Raw genomic sequence first — 13,473 nt, 5'->3', positions numbered from 1 at the left:
AAGAAAATGCCCTGTGATGGAAGGACAGTAACTATGCTAGATGTCCCCCCTCCCACTGAACTTGATAATAGACTTATCTCAGCTATGGAACCCTTGGACCAGATCCCGCAGGAATTTCTGTCTGATTAATAGAGAGGGCTGATGCAGCAGCTGAGATAAAAACATTCAGCCTGGGTTTGCCACCTCTGAGGATGGCCAGTCCGTACTCTGATTATCTGATGGATCTGGCCCAGGCAGTGCCCAGGCACCCCTCCCTTTCCTGGAAGAGACCCTGGAACTATGGTTATCAGCTGGTTCTGCTGAAACAGTTGATAACCTGTTGTGGATTTTGCCCACAGGTTAGCAATCCCTCTTGGGCTGCATACAAAACCTCGTAGGTGTCAGTTTGGGACCTCCCACACTCTTGCAAAAGTCAGAGCTGAGGACAGCTGCTGGTCAGAGTTTACCACTGCGTATTTTCGTGATGTTCCCTTCAGATTGCTTGCTTCTTCTTGGGCCATGCTGACTTGCCTGGCTTTGGAGAAGCTGGCAGAAAGCCCTTCCATTTTGGCTTCTTATGTATGAGAAACACAGCCTGTTTCTGAAAATATAGGTATGAAGAAGGAGGCTGTACATAAAGGTGTCTGACTCAGTGATATTGAGTATTTCCAGTAAGTGCCATTGGCTGGAGTGATGGATTGATTCTGTAGCATTGTCCAGTTCTCTCTCTGCAACTGAAAATCTGAATACATGAACATACTGCTAAAAATGCCAGGGCTGGAGGTGCCACAGGCTGTCCTCTGTGGATCTGCTCCAAAGCCATTGAAGTTAATGGAAGTCTTGTCTCTGGCCTTGATGGATTTTGAAACATGCCCCCAGAAGGACAACTAATGTTTGGAAATGTCTACAAATGAAGCCAAGCTGTCCAAGTGACCCTACAGTTAGCAATTTCTACAGCACTGTGATTTTTTTTTTCCTAATCTACAGTTGCTCCATGTAACTCTTCAACTGCCTGCAGCAGATGGGGAATGAAAGAAAGATAGTTTTCCTCTTTCAGTTTGTTGACTTCATACCTTTTAGTGTCACTAAAGCAGGCTGTCAGTTTATTCTGCTTACCACAAGGAAAAGAAAAGCATTTACAGAAAATAAAATACTGCTTTAAAACCATCAAAATTAGCAACCAGGGTCCTCAGGAAGAGAGAAAATTCCTGAAAGCCCTTTTCACTCATAACTGAAAAATGGCTCGATTTCAAATAGTGCTGCTTGAATTCACCATTTTGTAGGAAACTTGTTTTTTTTTTTGCATTCTTCTTCAACAGAAGCACATTTTTAATTAGTTTTCTTATGCCAGAAGTCCACATGGGAGCTTCACAGGATAATGGTTTATTTATTATTATTATTTTTTCCTGCTTGCCTTTGTGTAAGTGGCTATTAAATTTAAGAATTTAAAGAGTTTAATTAGTTTAAGAAGTTACTTTAAGTGTTGTTTTTTTTTTAACCAACTTTGAGCCCCTCACATATATCCAAGACTAGTTCATTTCTGTTCAGCTATAGCTGGCTGCCCGAACGGCTGTTGTAGCAACCACCCTTAAAGCACGTGTTATGTACCAGCGACTTAAACTAAAACATATTCACCAGCAGAAATAGGGCTTGCAAGGCAATTGTGCTTTGCAAAGCAATTGTGCTTTGCAAGCTTTGACTAGAAATTAGTGACAAAGGTTTCTCAATATTTTCACACCCTCACTCCAAGCTGTGATAAAGCTATGAATAAGTCCTTTGTTTGTGAACTCTGTTGTGCCTGTTGGAATAATTCTTTCGTTTTTCCCAGAAATGTTACAGGGGGCCCTGCAGATCTCTCAGAGTCCTAACTTGCCCTTATGAGTTACACCAGATGGTGGCCATAAAGAGAAAGTTTCTTTGGCAAAGCACTGTGCTATATAAAACATCACAAAAGGCAACGATGAATGATTTATTCCTAGTTTTCAAAGGACGCTTCAAGGTTTATTAATTTGTTGTTGTTGTTGGAAATAGAAGCTGTTGAGGTGAAAGAAAACTGAAGCATATTTTATTAATGATGCACACACACACACAAAAAAAGATGTTAATATAAAAGTGGCTTGCACTGAGATTCTGTAAGGAAATCTTCTAGGTGGTCTTCACTACTCCTAAGAATTGAACCCCTTAAAACTGTCTCAGATTTGGTAGCCAAATCTCAAAGTACTCATAATCACTTTTTTTTTTTTTTTTAAATCTAAGCTTATGTGTTTCAATGATATGCCATTTGGAATGCTTAGCTTTATATGCCTAAATTCTTACAGATCAGGATGATGAGCACACACAGTGCTTATCTAACGTATGTATGTGTGGTAGGCTTGCCTTGACACCTTTGCAGATCAGCTTTTCACACCCCAAACTAGACACCTATCACTGAGCGGCATATCTGGGGGGAAAAAAAGAAAAAAAAAATCTTATTCAGCATAAACAAGTTCTATAGCTCAGGACACCCTGAATCCAACTGCAAATTTCTCCATGACCAGTTGCTGCTATTAGGAGGATGTGGCTCTTTCATAAGACTTTTCTTGTTTCTGAACTTTGGTCTCCCACACCGGAGGAAAATCAGTTCCAGAGTTTCACTGGGCTATTGGAAAGCTTGGTGTGCAGACAAGGAGGAAAGGCGTGGTGCCCCCACTGACTTCATGGTGGCCCCGATGGGTACCCTAGTGCAGCCTCTCAGCATTATGTGCTTCAAACGGCCGTGGCAGCACAGCAGAATAGCTTGACAATCCTCTTCCACAGGCCAGAAAGTATTAGACTTAAAGAGTTAAAGAATTGAAGAGTTGCCAATAGGAAGGAATAAATCACACCCCTGTTCATTTTGGCTCTTGTTCATTTGCCTTGAGGAAGAGCAAGTAAATTTACTCTCTATAGGATATTTACATCTTCACATTCCTGAATATTACTGAATGTAATGTATAGATTTTATCAGGAATAGAACTATATCTCTGTTCTGTGAAGTGCACAATCATATACATGGAAATTTGTTTTACATTGCTCTAGCTTTGAGGTAGAAGAAAGATGATTTTCAGGTATCACTAACTTGAGCCAAGGCTGTGAGTTCCCTTTTCGATGTGTCACATGCATACCCACTGTGTGCAGAACTGCTTCTTGAGAAGATCTGTTTCATTATTACCCAGATAGGAAGTCCTGAGTACAGAGCAGACTGCCTGGAAAGGGATGGGGAAAAGCCCCTAGGAACACATACATCTTCCGTCTCTAAAGATTGCTTTAGGTCTGACAGGACAGATTGCCATCTGTCAATTGGTTTAAGAAGGGGGGTCACAGTCAGGCTTCCTTCCTTGCTGCTCTCCTGGGCTGCTTGTCCTTTTAGTGAGACCCAGTTGTTTGCTGAATCCAAAGGGTTTGGTTTTGTTGCTGTTCTAATGCCTAATTGTCCGTGTGGCAACACAGTGAACTTACCAGTGAGTCCTGCCAAGCTGCAATTGTGATGTTATCTCGTTTAGAAAAACAGAGAAAACAATTCTTATCTTTATGGGGAGCAATGATTAATGTAGAAATCCGTACCTGGAATGATAGGGTCAGGATACGGATTAGCAGGACTGCATTCAGGAGTTGCTGGGTTGGACGTAATTTCTGTTTATGGGATGTGTCTGGTTACCTTCTGGCACAGTTGATGTCCGGATAAGTCACTGAGGGTCTTGCCTAGGAAGTGTCCCTTTAGAAGCATCTGCCTTTGGGCGTGTAGCTTGGCTTTCCTCCCTTGCCAGAGAGCTGATGCCCAAACACCACCCCCTCTCCCAGCTAGCTCCTGTCCTTTATTGCTGCCCACAGCAGAAGTGTGACTACGGACAAGAAGAGGAAACATGTGCCACATAAGAATGTTAATCAAGTTAGGGTTATTTATTGAAATCTCACCCCCCAAAAAATTCACCAAAACCACATAAATAATTACTTTGAACCAAATGATACTGATCAAAACAGTGTTTGATCAAAGCAGGTTTGATCCAAACAAAACCTGTTCATAGTAACATATGGAAACTATTGTTATTTAAATGTCAACAAACTATATATGATGGTTTGTTTTTGTAATTGTACTTCGACAGTGCAAGAGAATTATTCCTCAGTGGTGCTGAGGAATTTTCCATATTTCTTTTGAAATGAGATCATGTCAATAAGACAGTATTTAATAAAGATAACTGTTGGAGCTTACATCTCCTGGTACAGTGAGATAGCAGTCAGTATGAGTTCAGCAAGAACAACTCTAAGTTCATATCAGTTTTACTGTTGAAATCTTTATTCGGTAATAATGGATAACATTTGATAGCTGGAAGTTCTTAGTGCCGCCCAAAGACATATTCAGGTAATTTGACCTCTGTTAATGGCTTTTAATTATAACCTGAATTTTATAATGGAAAGGTTGAGATAAAAGTAAATTAAGTAAGTACTTCTATTTCAGTATGGAGATAAGGAATAATATTGGTGTCTCTCTGATTTACGAGGCAATGATCTACTTCTTGTGTAAGGAACCCAAAAGTACAAAGGTAGACACCTGGCCATTACATTACTGTTATACCAGAAGCTTAATTAACTAGCAGTTTGAGCTGTACAAAATGCTTAACTATTTATACACACAGAAAGTAAGCACGGTTGCAAATTTACAAGAAAGCAGTAAGACTTATAATGCTATTCTGCTGTGGAAAACTTTGTTTCCATTGAACACCCGGTGTTGGATGGTGGTGAGGCACTGTGGATCCTGTTCTACTGTGACTTCTTGCAGCAAGACTGATAGATGCCTTTTGACTACATTCATGATTTTATATTACAGCTAAGATCTTTTCCTTCTAAGTTGTGAACAACTCTGTTCTCACTTCTTTCCTTCATTGCAAACTATTCAATTTAAATGGCTTCAATAAAATGGAAAAATCTAACGCTACAGAAAACTGTTCTTCATACAGACAGCACGGTCTCCCTGAATTTATAATGTTCTGGTAAACATTATATGTATGAGTTATAATGTGTCTGGTAAACCCAAGATCAGAGAGAGTCTGGTAGTCTCTCCTAAATCCAGAAAGGTTTGTATTTCCTGTAGGCCTGGTAAAGGCAGCAGCTCCCTTTTCAAACCTCTTCTTTATTTTGTTCTGTATAGGAAGTTGGAGCCAAAGCCAAAAAGCAGACGTGAAAACATGAATAGGGAAGAGCCTCAGATTCATCATAAAGATACACAGTTTTGTGCTGACAAAGAACTTCAGCTCTTAGGGAAGGTTCTGCTGGTAAAACTGAATTTCTTCTTTCTCATGGAATATCAAAATAAATGAGAATAATAAGGAGGAGTAGAAAAGGTTTCTCTCCGTGTTCTCTAGAACATGGAATTTTGTAACCTTCTCTATGCTCTCCCATCAAACATGTTCCTACAAAGGAGAAAGAGACTTTGTGAAATAATAAAATTAGAAGAGTCACCCAATCCACATCTACTTCCTCTGACAATTACACATTATAATTTTAAATAAATACTTTGATATTAATCCATTTCAAGGTAAAAAGGGGAAAATTGCACAGTTAGCAAGAAAATTAATTTCTCCATATCTTACTGAACTGGTCATCTGTTATTAGCATGACGGAGACAAAAAAAAATAGTATGTGTTCTCTGATAAATAAGTATTTTTCACAGACAAGCAGGAAAAAAGAACTTTGCAAGGCCTCTCTATTAAGTTGTACAAAATGTCAGACAAAACTTACAAGCAGACACCTGAAATTAGCTAACTAAACACACTCGGGATGATTTCAAAAGGTGTTCAATACCTCCCTTGTTCTTCCCTTAAAGTAGCTTTTAACGAGGTTTCCAGTTATCTTATGTAGGCTGAATCTTAAACTACATAAACAGTTAGGGTAAAGAAGGGCAAAAATGGTTTGCAGTAATCCTTTTATTGCTTGCTTGCTGTACGTAAATAGCACTGCTACAGATCAGACCACTCACACGACTTCTGTTTCTGTGAGGCACAGATCAAACAATTAAATCCAGAGCATTAAGAGCTGCAGCCGTGTAAATGGAAAATGTGCTGAAGAGAACATACTAAACCAGAGCAGAACATCAGGGACAGACAAAATGTCCCTGTGGCTTAGGAGAAGTAGAATGAGCTTTGCTTTCTTGCCAGATCCTCTTCACTCTCCAGTATTGCTGAAAAAATCCCTTAGTTGGCTTTACATATACAAGTAAGTCTACTTCTCTATATAAAAGCACATAAATGCATGTGTGTATATATATATATGTTTATGTATGTATGTCAGCATGTGCCTACATGTGAGGACTTTGACACTTCTCCTGCAGCCTCCTGTTTCAAACATGCAGTTTCTTTATTAATACTACTGACTCCAACAAATCCGACCCTCCTATTTTCTTTTTTATCTGGCTTCTTATTTTTGTAGTCACCAGTCAGTGCTTTCCAAATGGAGACAAAGGCATGCTGTCTTGATGATTTTCCACGATAAGCCATCAAAGAGACGAAAGGTAAGGATGAGAGGAGCAATGTATGTGTGCAACAAGTAAGTCAGAGCAGTCACCACAGCACAAACTGTGTTTTCAATAAAATGAATATGGATATTTATAAATGATCAGTGAGACCTAAGAATGGATGTTAAAACATTTTGGGAACAACAGTGATTTAGCAGAAAAAATCGGATTTTAGGGTAACCCCATATGAAATTGCATAATATATGATTGTGCAAAGAATCTTTTTATCCTTCATGTTCAATGGAACCTGTGACTTGCTCTGCAATCACATGCTTTATATTGAAATAATTCTTTTCCTAGAGGATTTTAAAATTAGCAACATTGAACTCAGTTAAGTACCTTATCTTGAAACAAATGAATGAAGTTAAAAATCCTCCTTTTTTTTAATTATTCCTGCCATACTTTCACAGAGACTCCAAGGATCCAATAACTAGGTGGAATCAGGTCACATATGGGACAATATGTTACAATATTTATTTGTGAAAAGATGTTTAATTCAAAGGTGTGCCACTCAGTTCACTCTGGACTAGCTTTTATATAATGAAAAAAACACATGGCCATTCAGTGATGGTATTTTGTTAATTAATGGAATAGCCCAGTTTAAAGTTTCCAGCATGGAAAGAAAATGATGACCCCCCACGTTTGTCAGTTCCAAAAAGCCATACTCAGAATGGTGGGTTGACATTTCTTCTATTCTCGTCTCTGCTCCTGCCAACTGGGGCAAACACCCCTACAAAGTATCTAAAATTTTCTCTGCAATGCTGAAGGTGATGCTTCAGATTCATTTTACACGACTCCTTGGGTGTGCCTGGCTGCCTGAGGTAGGTTCACAGAGAGCAAAAAGGCAAGTTACATTTTTCTTCCGTTGAATTAGTGAAAGAGTTGGGAATGTGCAAGTATTATAGTGTATGTGTTAAGGATTAAAGATCAACTATTATAAATTGTCGATCTATAAGCCACTAGCCACTAGCTCGAGTTACACTTTGACCTTATCCTTCTATGTAACAGGAAAGAGCTTTTCTTAGCCCAGACAGGAGGGGACTGCTACGCCTGCAGGAACAGCTGGGTAGAGGACACAGAAACCGTTTGATTACATGAGAGATGGAAACGATATTTAATAAAAACAAAGAAGAACATCCAGAGCCCATAAAAGCTGAGGTGCAAGGTAAGTGAATGCAAATCTCTTCTAATACATGTGGTTATTTTGGTGTTTTCAAATGTGTAAACATTGAAACACTTGTTCACCCGAAACGGCGTGGAAGAAGGAAACCAAGAAAGGGAGAAATGTCAGTGAACTTTGTTTAAAGGACTGAACTCAGATCTTATTTGTGCCCCTGACTGGGGGATTTTTCTTCCTTTATGGGTATTTCTGTGTATTTTGCCAGAAAGTCTGTTTGAACAGGGTTCACTGAAGTCGGCAGTGAGGGACAAGAATCAGGATTTAATCTGGTGACACCCCCTCCCCCATGGCTCTGTTTAGACTTTCATTTTCTCTTCGCCATAATTCTTCGCTACTCTCTCGCTGTTCTTTCAGCCGAGCACACTCTTCCTTGCATTCTGGAGAGGTTCACTAAAACTGGGACACTTTAGCAATAGTAATTCTAAATAGATAAGCTGCAGTAACAGATGCCACTCTGTGCTGTTAAAAAGACGGTTCAGAAGGCATTCCAGTAAAAAATGCACTGTCCTCCAGCAAGATAGCTTAAAGTGGCTTTCTAGGGATGAATGCTTGATCAACTTAACATTTTTACTCCTTGTTTTACCTTACAGAAGAGGAAGGCAAAGAGTTTTTTCCTACAGCTATAGGAGATGTTTGTTGCTGAGAACGCCAATTCAGTAAATGTATGCTGTGTCTTTTGTAGTATATAGTCTAAGAAATAGCAGGCATCTAATGCCAATTTTAAAGTTAATTCCCAGGTACGCTATATAAAAGCAGGCAATTACAACTTGCATGATGTTGCTGTTGTTCAGTTTGATGGCTGAATTGAAAAAGATTTTGTTTCCAGTCAAAGAGCATTGTTTTAATTTGAGGTGATTTTATGCCTTTCTAATTTTTGTCACTCAAGATAAAATCTTTCTATTGAAAACATTTGAAGTTGTTTGCAAACAAAACTATTGACCATACCTGATCTGCATTATGGAATGGTTTATTTAAACAAAGACTGAATAGTTCAGTAAATAAAATTAAGTATACAAAATATCATTTCATTGGTAATGATGATTCAGTATTTACCACTAATGAAAATTAAAGAGAACCCAGACCTCTAAATATTTAGCTAGCCCTGAGCTCTGCCGGTGTTTTGGCTCCTTGTTACTCAATATGTACATTGTAAATATGACCCCATATTACTGACGTCAGAAATAATTAACTCTTACTGTCCTAAAGACTGTATAGCCATGTGATCACACAAGGCTTGATTGCTCTGATGCTTAATAATCTTCCAAATATTTGGAGATTTTACTGTGTTACTTTCATGTCCTCACATAGTACAAAAAAGTATCATTATTGCTGCTTTAGGTAAAACATGAGGCAAAAAAGATACAAGGGACACATTTTTAAAGCTACTTAGGCACTTTAGGATGCTGATTGGTACCCAGTGTGATACTTAAGTCCCACTAAGATTAATTTTGATCTGAAAAACTCACTAGATGCCAATTTGCTCCCTGCTTTTTGCACTGGAATTATGCCAGAAAATACACTGAATTATGCCAAGGGTTTCAGAAACTGCATCAGTTCTGTAGTGCTTTAAACAGAAGATCACTTTTTTCCCTGATTACCTATTGAAGGGAAATTATTTTGTTGGCTTGTCCTGGAACTTCTTGGGCATCTTTATTCTGATAGAGAGTAATAATAACTAAACAAATTTTTTAGCCGTAGGCGCTGCAAGAGCTTCAGTGAATTACAGAAGTATCTGCTTTTCTTGAATGATGTGCCCCAAAACAGGAATGATCCCACAAGACCTGAAATGCAGCAGAAGTATCATATTTTTGCTGGAGGGAAGGGAAGACTGGTTGCAGCAAAACACATGCAGTTAGCCTCAACTCAATGTTACCAAAAGGTTTGCTGGTGCATGACCAGCAGTTCATGCTTACTGTATAGATTTACAGTCTTAAATGACATTGGTAAGAGGGTAGGAGCACAAAAGACTACACTCACCATACTGCAGTTGCCAATAGTTCTGGAGAAAATATAGAATCTACAACCTTCTGTTTGCAAATGACAGAAAACTGTAGAAAGGGAAGTGACAACAAGAGAAACACTTGTATTTGAGGCATAACAATAGACTAAACTTGTTTAGTAATTAATGTTTAGTAATCAGCCAAGCAAAAAATAGGTATCTACCTTGAATATTTAGTTTCTTTCTAAATCTATTTCCTCCAAAGGAGTCTTTTCATGTGCTAGTCACAAACATTTACCCAATGTTTGGTTTTCGAAACTCTTGCAAAATGCAATAATAATAATAAAATGCAAATCCGTTGTGTCAACATTTTTTTCTCTTCCTAATGTATTCTAGATCTGTAACTGTAATGAAGTTGTGTGAGTATTGTGGCACACAATATTAGTCAGCTATCCTGACTGAGAATATATTTATGCAAAGCTGGGTTTTACCGTATATCCTTCCTTGCATTTGGATGGTTTATGCTTAATGTCATTTATTTGAAGAAATGGCAAACATCCTTGCCTCCCTTACCTACAATGGTCAAAATTCAGGATTTGTTCTCTTGGAAAGTGGTCAAAGTCCCTTTAGGATCTCAGAAAGCCTTACAACAAAACCATTGCTACTTCTCCACAACTGCATCAACTTTGACAAAATTGAATATTTTCATGGGAGGACATTTCTATCTGTTGCAAAGGTAAAATTATTAAAGGTAGAATTATTAAAGACATACTTGACATGGGCTCACAAACCGAACCGTAAGGAGAATTAAATTTCTGAGCAGCTTTTTTATGTAGAGACAATGTTCAGTGCAGAAATTGTATGGAAAAGTAGTATGTGATCATAAATATTCCCTCAGGAGGCATACACACAAAGAAGCAAGTGAAGGTTTTAATTTCATATCTGATATGCTTCTGCTCAGCTCTTTAACCCTGAAGACATTCTTTAATTGTTGTTATTCTCTATGTCAAATGATAGCTAATGTATTTCTTGCATGGATTTGATGAGGAACATTTTGTATTCAAACCTTAATAGTACTTACACATTTTCAGTATAATATTTCTACTGGTTCTACTGGTGTTCAAAACACCAACATTATGACTAGTGTCACAAAAGCACTCCCAAAATGACACTACAATATGCTGTGTAATTTAATTAAAGAACTTTTTACTGGAATTCATTTAGCCTAAAGCTTAAATAGTTATACTGAAGGGCAGTACAAGTCATATATCCTATAAAATATGTTTATTTCTGATAAGCTCTAGCTTTTCCTGGCATGAATAAAAGGGCTTAAACACATCACTTTAATATCTGAGTGCAAGGAAGAAAGGTCCAACTTTATTTACTTCCTGTTTTTTTAGCAAATTACATTCCAGCAATCTCTTGTACATGTGGTAATCTCATATATTGATATTTATGCAGAATATTACTAGTGCCACATTTTTGATCAGGTCATATTTTAGTTAGCCAAAACTCAAACGTAATTATATGCTGTTCCAAATCTGGACTTACACCTATAGTCCATCTGCCTATATGAAGCCTATGCCCTTAGGAAGATTGTCCTGTAGCATGCCCCTTCCCTAAATGAATGAATACTGAAATGTCATTTTTTGTTTGCAGGTCAGTTGCCCACTTGGTTGCAAGGGATACTTCTCCGAAATGGCCCAGGGATGCACACAGTAGGGGACACTAAATATAACCACTGGTTTGATGGCTTGGCTCTGCTGCATAGCTTTACATTTAAAAATGGTAAGTTATTGCATGTCAGTTTACAAAAAGCTCAACAAGCCAAATCTTGGTGTTTTACATTGCTAATTCTCTTTTAAGTTTGATTAGCATTAAAATGTTCCAGGTGTCTGGCTATAACCCTGCAAAAAAATAGTACACGTAGGTGTTATGTGGCTGGTGAGTCGGCCACAGCAAGCTTTGCTTTGCTAAAGGATATTTGCTTGACAGGTTCTTTCTCTGGCTTTGTCTGTGGTAATTTTCAAAAGAGCTCAGTATGAAATGTGATTGAAACCTGTCTGACCTTTGTCAGGTGAAGTCTACTACAGAAGTAAGTATCTCCGAAGTGACTCATACAACTGCAATATAGAAGCAAACCGAATCGTGGTGTCTGAGTTTGGAACTATGGCTTATCCAGATCCATGCAAAAACATATTTGCCAAGTAAGCAATGCTTTTTCCAACAAGATTCTGCTATCTACCTCTCTCTCCAGCACAGATGTCTTTCTGTTTACCCTTGACGCATATATACAAACATGAAATCTGTTTTGTAAATTTACAATTACCAACTACTGACAAGGCCAGGAGATACATCCAGTAACATACACTCTATGGGTTAATTTAAGGCAAATATTCTCAATCCACTTCATCAGTAATATTGTCTGTTTTATTCACTAGTGCAAGTAGATTTCATTGTAGTTTTGAAAAAACAAGTATTTTCCAGGTGTTTCATGAAATTTTATTAAATTGATATTCTGTAAGGGGAGAAGCAGCAAGAAAAGGAAAAGATGAAGAGATGGGGAAAGTATTAATTCAAAATTTATTCTGTAAAAAGATGAAAATCATCCATGACTGAAATAAATAAATAAATAAAACCCTGCTGTATTAAAGGCCATTTCTATGCCCCCTCCCCCCTAAAAGAAAGTGAAGAAAATTTTCAATTGTTTCTTGAGTCACAGGCAGTGCTTTGAAGTACTGCACCCAAAGACCTGAGCTAACCTTATGTTCAAAATCACAGCCGCTTGGGGTCATTGCAGTAGCTACTTTCATAGTGTTAGAAAGGATGACAGGCTATTTACGAGCCTGTAAAATTGCCTTTGTATGTTCCCTGGCAAATGCAAGTAGTTCATCCATCTTTTATTCCTGGCTGAACTACATCTAATGACCTCAAATTACATGCTTGGTAAGACCATAAACATGGATAGTTATTGCAAAATAACTATAACTTTGATACGTTGTGAGTTGTTGCTCTGATAAAAGATGCTTTTTTTCTTTTTTCCGCAGTAATAGGATAACACTGGCATTTTAAGTCTATAAGGGATAGGAGCAACTTTGTCTTGGTTTCAAATGAGTATGATAAAATCCTACACTAGTAAGAACTGTCACAGAAGATGTGAAATCAGATCTGCTTTAAAATCATAATTGTGATAAGGAATAATACTGAAAACAAAAATACACCATCAATGAGTATATAAATCAATTTATTTTATGAGGGCACACCCTGAAAAACCTAATAACTTTTAGGTAGAAACTGTTAGGCCAAATTCTCATGAGGTATGCACAGGAGAGCTTGTAATTAGCCCATCCTGATACAACAGTGGCTATCTCACAGCTGTTGGCAGGACTGGACCTGAACGTCCATTTGTGCATGGAAAAACAGTTTCATACATACATGTCCTTAATCCTCCCCCAGGCTAAGGGTGTTGAAGAACTTCATCTCCTCTGCCTTTCACGCTGTCCACTAAGGCAGTGGAAAAGCTGCCAGAAGAGGACACAGCAGGGGAGAGACAGACCCAGCTCCATTACCCTGCTACTGTGCACAGCCCACACTGCGCAGGGTGACTTCTGCTTCGTATGGGGTAAAATCAACTGCAGCTGCAGCTTATCTAATGAACCAATATGAAACTTTCCTCTCTGCAGGGCATTCTCATACTTGTCTCACACCATTCCCGAGTTCACAGACAACTGCCTGATCAACATTATGAAATCTGGGGATGATTATTATGCTACCAGTGAGACTAACTTCATCAGAAAAATTAATCCACAGACTCTGGAGACTCTAGAGAAGGTATTAAATGGCTGTGTG

The 13,473-nt window shown here is 38.2% G+C and overlaps 1 protein-coding gene across 2 annotated transcripts in view; it reads left to right on the top strand.

Annotated features, from left to right (window-relative positions):
- Positions 1-13,473, top strand: part of BCO1 (beta-carotene oxygenase 1) — a 64,293-nt gene that overhangs the window by 40,489 nt on the left and 10,331 nt on the right. The window contains exons 4-8 of one of the 2 annotated variants that reach the window (XM_067004758.1): positions 6,421-6,502; positions 7,514-7,670; positions 11,284-11,412; positions 11,702-11,831; positions 13,308-13,455. In XM_067004758.1, the coding sequence (XP_066860859.1) occupies positions 7,607-7,670; positions 11,284-11,412; positions 11,702-11,831; positions 13,308-13,455 (471 nt within the window). In that variant the 5' untranslated portion in view covers positions 6,421-6,502; positions 7,514-7,606. Of the gene's footprint in view, positions 1-6,420; positions 6,503-7,207; positions 7,327-7,513; positions 7,671-11,283; positions 11,413-11,701; positions 11,832-13,307; positions 13,456-13,473 lie in introns of those variants that run through there. The other variant, XM_067004759.1, reaches the window with a different exon arrangement.

Source organism: Anser cygnoides, chromosome 12, assembly GCF_040182565.1.
Source record: "Anser cygnoides isolate HZ-2024a breed goose chromosome 12, Taihu_goose_T2T_genome, whole genome shotgun sequence".
Taxonomy (NCBI): Eukaryota; Metazoa; Chordata; class Aves; order Anseriformes; family Anatidae; genus Anser; species Anser cygnoides.
The sequence above is the reverse complement of the archived record's forward strand: the minus strand, read 5'-3'. Positions and strand labels throughout refer to the sequence as shown.